Below are 8,817 nucleotides of genomic sequence, written 5' to 3'. Positions count from 1 at the left end.
TAGCACTAGTGCATAGCCAGGGTTCAAACCAATGACTCACAGAGTTACTGTGCTAACTATAAGTAGTTGTTAGAAAATGCAATTTTCACTAATTATTTTATAGGTGTTATCAAACCAAAACATTGATGGTTGTTATGAATATAAATTACGAATACATCTTGTATTACAGCGAAAATTTTGAGTCAACCGATATTGAGGATAAAAACCAAACAAATAGAAAATAAAATAAAACATATAAAATTATTCAACATTTATTCATTACAAAATATGTACAAAAATACAAAATCTTAAACTCTAGTTCTTAAATTGAGTTATTTCGTTGAAGAATTCACGGATTTCACATAAATCTAATATGGGCAGTGATAAATAACTAGAGGGACGAATTTTCCAATACGCATAAGCCTCTATATAAAAGTCATGCGATTGGAAAACCGCATACCTTAAAAATAATTAACGGTATACTTATCTATTATAAAAAGTATCACAAAGAACTGTATTTCACGAAAGTACTGATTTTACTATTAACACTGATTGACTTAATGCTCATAGAGCATAGATGTGATTGTGATATACACTGGAATGTCCATTCTATTGTTGTCCATTGTATTGTCCTCTGTAGTTGAGGGAGGCCTGTTCTTCGTTAAGTTTGGCAGCTGCTGGGTTGTTCTTAGCCTCCAAAGCGAAACGCTCCTGTAATAGCGAAATTTTGTATAAACAATTTGCCTTATCGATTTCTTCCTATTAGAAAATATCGTCGAGTATTTTTTTATTATATCAGTACTACGTATCAGTTACCCAGTAGAACTATGGAAGATTTAGATTACGTTATTTTGTATATTATTATATATACTTTTTGATAATTTTTAGAACAATATAGAGACAGAGATTGTTTTTTAACCTTGAAGTTTAAATGAATATTTTTACTATCGTAAAAGTTACCTCGTTAGCCTTGATTCCAGCGTAGATCAGATCAAGTCCCTTTTGGATTTCAGGGGAGACTGGAGGAGGAGTTGGGATATGGTCACCCTTGACCCTGAATCCGAACTCATCAGCTGTGTATTCTACGGTGATGATTTGACCATCTGGTGCGGTGTAGGAGTAGGAACCTTGCTGGACAAGAGCTGGTATGTCTTCATCGTCAGTCCTTACATTCCTCAGGAATCCCTGTTCTTGAGCGTGGATATTGTTTCCAGTTTCGTATCTGTAATCAAATTACATAATTAATCTAAATATCAAAACAAAGTCGTGTTTGTTACACCACTTATTAATCAAGTTCGGCAGGACTGATGTTAATTATCTCTTTCTTTGTGGATTCCTATCCGTCCTGGATAGCAGAATAATTAATAAAATATCGGATAAGTTATCGAATAACAATAAATTAATCAATTCAAATAGCATGTGGTGCCATCTGTTGACAAAATTACGTATCATTAAACATCGAATTCGTGTCAGTTCAAGAAATTCCGATCCGGATGTGAATAAGGAGATACATAACCAGGCTTTGGTCGTGGACAAGTGTTACCTCATAAAAACATTTGTACATCAGAAAATGATTTAACATGCTGTATCGCAATAAGCTAATACTAGAGAGAAAAGGCCTGATGTATAAAACTGCCATTCTTCTTTCGCAATGGCAATCAATAAAATATTTTTGTATTTACAAAACAAAATTTTAACTAAAGTTTAATTTTAACTAAATTTTTAACATAAGTTTTATTAGAGCTAGTATAATATGCTGTTATAAACGTATTAAGCATATCCAAAATTGCGCATGGACAGTCACAAAAACTACGGTTCAAAATATAAATGCAATGTGCCGTCTGGTACCCGAAGAATAGACCATAAAGCAATATTGGATAGTCTTATAGGATGCACTAAAAGTAGTTAAAGGTGGCCCAAGCTAAAAGTATGTGACATATAACTACATATTTTTTTAATATCGTGTTATGTATACAACTGTTGCTAAAGTGATTGTAGAGTTAAAGGTATTTCTACAATCACCGCTTTTATTACAATATTAATGGAAAAATACTTAAAGGTCATTATAAAAACTAAAAATAAGTTGTCAATAAAAATCGAATTATTTGTGACTATTTTACAGAGCATAATTGGCAAGGAAATGATGCATAATGCAACTAAGGTAACTCAAACATAGAATCAACGAAACATATTTCAATTTCAAAAGAGATGATATGTCTTGGCAGAGTGTATCCGAAACTACCAGTGAAAATTCACGAAAGTATATTAGTATATTGGTTCAAAAAAAACTGAATAAAAACTTTTTGTTAATACAAAAATGTTTCTTCTTTACTTCAAATTAAAACCCCGATATACTTACGATGTTTTGTAACTGCCATCGTTAGCTTGTTCCTTGTCGAAGTGAATGATTGGGATGTATGTTGTGGTGTCAAGTTCAACACGGGGTCTGAAATCTTCGACTGGTTTCCTGAATTCCTGTGCCTGTTGGGGCCTGTAGTCACCTTGTTGGTAGTTGTTGTAGTTTTGTTCGGCGGTCTGTTGATCGTTTTGGCCTTCTGGTTTAAGAGATAGCCTTCTTTGGGGTACAGCCGCTGATAGGGCCAGCACTGCTGATAATACAATCTGAAAACACAATTTGAGCTGTTAAAATATTTTATTTATAAAAAAATCTTCTTATAAAAAAAATAAAAAAAAAACAAAAGAGGTTAGCCAAGATGCTAAAACGTAAACAGGACACGATTTTATTATTATTATTAAATTGAGAAAACAGATTAGTACCTTCAATGTATGCTTTTAACAATCGCTCGAATGGTGTAGGAAAACATCGTTAGAATACCGGCTTGCCAGACCCAAAAAGTCGACAGCGTGTGTGAGACATACGAGGCTTATTTGCATTTGCCATTTGCAAACAAAAACAGAAAGAGGCCCAGATTTTAAAATATGGTACCGCCATTGATTTGTTTTATTAAACAAATGTAAAATAAGCCGTCAAATCACGGTACGCTGTTAATTGCGTCTCAATGCAATAAAGTATTATTATATTTGAAATTAAATTATGTAAATTATTATAAGGGCAAATTTAAAGCAAGAATGTAAATAAGGTTTTGTTTGGTAACGGCTCAGTTCAGTTCCGGCAATTCTAAGTAATTAAATTACATGTAAAACAGTACCTACTTATCTGGTTTCTTAACAATCTAGAGAATAAATATTCTTTTGTTATTGAGATAGTTTACATATAAATAATAGATAAATCAGTGGCGCTACAACCTCTTTAGGTCTTGGCCTCAGATTTCTGAATCTGTTTCATGATCATTTTTAAATCTAATAGGCAAGTAGGTGATCAGCCTCCAGTGCCTGACACACGTCGTCGACTTTTTGGGTCTAAGACATATCGGTTTCCTCACAATGTTTTCCTTCACCGTTCGAGCATATGTTAAATGCGCACATAGAAAAAAAGTCCATTGGTGCACAGCCGAGGATCGAACCTACGGCCTCAGGTATGAGAGTCGCACGCTGAAGCCACTAGGCCAAAACTGCTTTTATTTTATATATAACTGCTACTATTTTAGAGTTACAATGCCTTTATCAAGATTATTTAATATTTTAAAGAAACCTTTTTCTATTGAGGAAGTTTAACGACAATCCTTATAAGTGTATTATAGCAATTGTAAATGAAATTCTCTATATCAAGTAATACAAAATGATGTCACACGAAGAGCTTAATCATATTCGAGGTGTCGTAAGATGAGGTGGAGCGGATACAATACTATATTATTACGACATTCGCTTGGGCGAAAGCGAACCCAGTAAAACACGTATTGGCTGTCCATAACCCAACATTGTTTTCATTGAGTACTTTACGCTTCGTTACCATTGAATCTCACATCTAACAATGTATTACACAATGTTAGTCGAGTTCAGACGCAATGATCGTGAACTGGTATGATCTAACTTGTGCATAACAAGTACGTTACGCCTGAAAAGCTCCAATTACGTTTAGGTAAATTAAACATCTCTACGTGTGCCAACACAAGAACCAAGGTATAGGGTTCGAAATTTGAATATTATCTATAATGTCATACACAGTAAAAATAAAAACTACAAACATGTTCAAAAAGTTCTAAAATAACGATTATTTGTTAAAACACGAATTACGTGTAAGTTTGAAATTTGAATATTATCTATAAATATCAAATGGAAATGAAACTACAAACATGTTGGAAAAGTTAAAAAATTAAGATTCTATTTTCAAATATTGTATAATTATCAAATGTCAACTTAATAAACGAGGTGTAGAAATTTTAATTGATGTTACACAAATCGATAAAACGTGAATTATTTCCAAAAGGTTCAGGTTTTGTATGTCAAGGTTGAGATCACATCAGCAGATGGCATGACGACAGGTATTTTTATCGGTTACTATGAAATAAAGACCCAGTTGCTATTTCATCTCGACTGTTAGGTCAATCTTTAGTTTGTGACCTAGATAATGTTATGCAAGTCCACACGCTGTTTGTACGAACAAATGAGGTAATTCACCTAATGATTATTAAATACAGTAAAAAATAATTATGAAACATTGCTTCCTTATTTAAACGCAATCATGCAAGATTATACTAGATTACATGTACATTCAAACTTTGTCCTTTTCGAAGAATTTTGATTAAGAAATAGAACTAATGTTAAATATCACTACACCCAACGGATTATGTCAAAGTTCAACAACCGACTCGTCTACTAACCTTATTACGATCTTACAGCCTCTTGCGGAAACCTTAGTAATAGATTCAAATCAAACTGACCCAATTACATACGTTTTATTACATTTAATTAGCTTTTTAATGACGGCTTTTTTATCCTTCATCTTTTGAAGCAAAAATTTAACTTGTAATTTTTTATTTTTGTATCATATTTATGAAGGAGTTTTAGGTTTAATAATATAGTGCTAATTAATGAAACAAAAATATACTTTCCTTGCATAGAGGTCGGCATGACTTATTTAAGTATAATTTTGGGACTTACCAGTAATTTCATGATGCTTGTGAATGGGACGTGCAACAGTGAAGCACAGTGGTTCTCGGAACTATTCAAAATGGTAGCTCTCCGCTCACTTATATACGACACCCCTGCCACTCGCTCTGCCCTGAGCCATCACTTTCATACCCGATTTGTCTCTGCAATATTGGATTATCAGTTATCAATATTTTCATACGCTATTGTCTGCAGTCATGGGTTCATCTGTGGGAATTCTAAATTTAAAATTTCTTATTTTCAAAATTTCACACGTGCAAAGAAATTGTAACACGTGCCTAACAGGTGCTTCATGAATAATTTAAATTTAGATTTGTTTATTGATTTTGAATTAGCCAATAGACAATATTTGTGAAGATATCTTTGGAAACTAACAGGGAAATTATTGTAGTATCGTTCAGGTTACATGGAAATTGTTTTATAATTTTGCACACAGAGCGCAGAAATTGGTAATAAAAATAGATTTCATCCAAGTCTATTTACATAATTGAAATATTTGAAATTACTTAAATTAATAATTTAAACCAAATAAAATTGCCTATTTTTACGCGTAGTATAAGCAAAGGTATTCGTAGGAATCGTTTGTTACATAACCCGTTGTTCGTGTCACAATGAAACAAGTTCAAAGGTTGGTCACTCCAGGCTTTACTTAACTTTTATGTGGACAGTATTAAAGAGATTTATTTCGAAAAAAATATATAGGAACTCATACTATTTGTTTAACGTAATAACGTAATGCATAAATAATTGTCGGCGACTTGTCTGCGTATTGTAATTGTACATCATTATTATAACTATCAATTAAATAATTATTATAACCTTAGATGATTTATACTAGTAACATCATTATAATTGTAATTTTATTTGTAAGTATTTAAAAAGGAAAACCTGCATTTACTATAACTTTTACTGAAAAGCATCAAACACCTCTAAGGTATTTAACCTTGAGAAATGAGGGCTACACCACAGTACAAATTCCTTTAAATTCAATACAAACTAAAGGAGATTATTTATTAAAGTTAGGAGAAAAAATACAATTAATGAATTTAGTTGTTAGGGTTAGCCTATAAATTTCTTAGTTAACTGACTACAGATGCATTAAAATTTGTTTAACAGACAGAAAATAACTGAACATAGAAAATATGTAACAAAAGTTGATAAATTAGTACACGTGAAAAGTTTTAAAAGTTTTGATATAGGCAAGAGTCTACCAATTTCAATATACCAATTGATTGCAATCTATATTTGGCAATCGCCTTTCTGCCTACTAGATGCATCTTCCGTTACTTCTCATTACATAACTCCCAGCCCATATCACCCATTGCGCATATTTGCTCTGTAATAGCTTGGTACTGATTATAATTCCAGATTTAATTTCAAACAGCGAATATAATCTAATCTCTGTGCCATATACAATGTGTTAACACTGTTTAAAGGAATTGAATAAGTACCTTCATGATGCAGATGAATGCCTGTGTAAGGAAACGAATAATTTATTTTTTATAGAACAGGGGGCAAACGGGCAGGAGGCTCACCTGATGTTAAGTGATACCACGGCCCATACACACTCTCAATGCCAGAGGGTTCGCGAGTGCGTTGCCAACCTTTTAAGAATAATGATAATTTTTAATAAAAATTAAGATAAAACTGTTTTTATTTACGATTTTATTATTATAAAATAGCTTTTGAAGCCTAGGCTTAGTAACGTTTTAGTTAAAAAAATATAGAACGTCCTTTCGAATTTTGTTTATGGATTTTATTAAAATGAAATTGTCAATTTAAGACCCTGTTGCTATTCAAGAACTCATAATCTAATTTGATGACTGTTTTTCTTTAGCAGTCGCACTCTTCATTTCTGTAGTCGTGTTAGTGACGCCGGTCGACTTCCTCAACTCTCCCTTTGGTGTCAGCAAGCTTCTGCTTCTTGTTCTTCTTCTTCCTGGGAGATGGTAAGAACTGTTAGGCCTCGTGATTTGGTGCCCTCCAGTCTGTCAGCGTGCGAGTTACATGTTCAAAAAAAATGCGGATACGTTCCTAGAAAAGTGTCGAAAGACTTTTTATATGTAATTAGCATAGTATTTATACAGACATAGATATGTTTGCTTGTTTCCTTCGCTGTCCAAGGAATTCTAATCCTCCGTCGTCCTCTCCGCCTCCATTTGCAGAAAAACTATTTTTCTCTTTTCAGATTGTCCTGGATTATTCAATGCCATGTTAAGAAAATATAGTAATAAAAGAATTAAATATTTTATTCAAGTATGACACTTGAGCAGGAACTAAATATCTATTTTCCCCTATAAGCCTTAGATAGCATAGTGTATTCTTAAATTCTGGTTTCGATTCCTCGTAAAAAAAAACATGGAAATCACGGAATCAACAAGGACAAATAAATTCTGTAAAACAAAACATGTACGATCATGGAATGTAGACAAGCCAAGTGATTGTGACTTATTGCATATCTTCGATGTCAGTAGCTTACTCGAATCACCTTGCTATTATAGGGCCATCCCATTGTTTAATCTTTAGTACAGTGAATTGTTTCCGTTTAGAGAACAGATTAAATGTTACAGTAAATTATACACAGGTTACTTATTGAGTAATGTGTAAAGTAAGATTTTAGTTAGTATAAAGTCACGTAGACATACACACAACATTTAGTACTAACAAAACACACACAGAAACACACAAAGTAACAATAACCAAAGAAAAAAAATGAGAGTACTTTTGTTTTTAAAGAACAAGGTACATTTTAAGTATGTAATGCGTGTGTTCTTTGGTTTTAATTGACACTGGCTCAGCATTATGCTAAGGAGCAGTGTTCGAAAGCGCTGGTCATTCTGCCAGAGAATCAGCTAGTTTAAAAGCTTAGAACAAATTTACAAAACTAAATATTAAGTTTATGTTAATTAAGAGCTTTCTGCATTTGCTTTACATCCAGTACTGATTGATGAAAGCTCAATATTATATAGTAAATGTTTCTCTTATATACATTTTAATTGATAGAAAAGGCTTATATTTAAAAATTAAGGGCATTATAATACATCTTACCCGTTCTACGCCCTTGACTTGCGAACTGGTAGTAATTGTAAATTTACAATTAATTTAATTTTGTAACGTTCATAAGTGCTCTTGTTTACCTAGATGAATAAAGATATTTTGTTTGTTTGTTTGTTACACAGACAAAGAATACCACATGCAGAGATAAATAGTTCTAACCGAAACCCATTTCTAGAATGTTCACGGATACAATTACGAGTTACTCTTCCGCTGTTTAATTCTCCTTAATACTTTAATTTACACATTTTAATATTACTAGTTGCTTAACCAGGAGACCCGAATAAGCTTGACAATCAGGTATTAATAGGGAAGACTGATGACCGAAGACGGGGTCGATCCCTTACCCGTTGGTTTCACCAAATTCAGACAATAATGGGTCTCACCATCCCTAATGCTCTGATAAGCTAAGGATGCAAAAGCATGGAGGTACCAAGTCAACGTATCGGTGTCTGTCTAACCTAACCTAGGTTAGACAGACACAACCTTTATTTTAATAACATTTAATTAATGCAGATTAATTTACATATTCGTGAATAATAATTATCGCAATGAATCGCCTCATGTTCACAACAGCTTTCAGTCCTATAATATCTTAGTAATGTTATTTAATTTTAAAAGGTTTTGTAACACGTATTGTACGATTTATCTATTTACGTAAATTTTTTATCTAAAATTTATTTAAATCAGTTACGTCTGATATAAAAATTCTTAAACCTAAGCAGTGAGGACGATCGCGGAATATTTGAGTAG

The 8,817-nt window shown here is 32.7% G+C and overlaps 1 protein-coding gene across 1 annotated transcript; it reads right to left on the bottom strand.

Moving 5' to 3' along the window:
- Nucleotides 1-235: 235 nt before the first annotated feature.
- On the bottom strand, nucleotides 236-5,130 carry LOC110998420 (endocuticle structural glycoprotein SgAbd-8). The gene is made up of 4 exons (XM_022267073.2): nucleotides 5,002-5,130; nucleotides 2,339-2,601; nucleotides 940-1,201; nucleotides 236-690 (listed from the first exon to the last, which is right to left on the bottom strand). Exons 1-4 carry the CDS (start codon nucleotides 5,011-5,013, stop codon nucleotides 589-591), a joined length of 639 nt encoding a protein of 212 aa, XP_022122765.1. The 5' UTR covers nucleotides 5,014-5,130; the 3' UTR covers nucleotides 236-588.
- Nucleotides 5,131-8,817: the final 3,687 nt, after the last annotated feature.

Source organism: Pieris rapae, chromosome 12 (genome assembly GCF_905147795.1).
Source record: "Pieris rapae chromosome 12, ilPieRapa1.1, whole genome shotgun sequence".
In the NCBI taxonomy this organism is placed as follows: Eukaryota; Metazoa; Arthropoda; class Insecta; order Lepidoptera; family Pieridae; genus Pieris; species Pieris rapae.
This window is presented reverse-complemented; position numbering and strand designations above follow the sequence as displayed.

Coding starts and splice junctions, on each gene's coding strand:
- LOC110998420 (XM_022267073.2), bottom strand. Junction 1,202..2,338: donor GATGGCAGTTACAAAACATC/GTAAGTATATCG, acceptor ATTTGATTACAG/ATACGAAACTGGAAACAATA. Junction 691..939: donor CTGGAATCAAGGCTAACGAG/GTAACTTTTACG, acceptor TCGCTATTACAG/GAGCGTTTCGCTTTGGAGGC.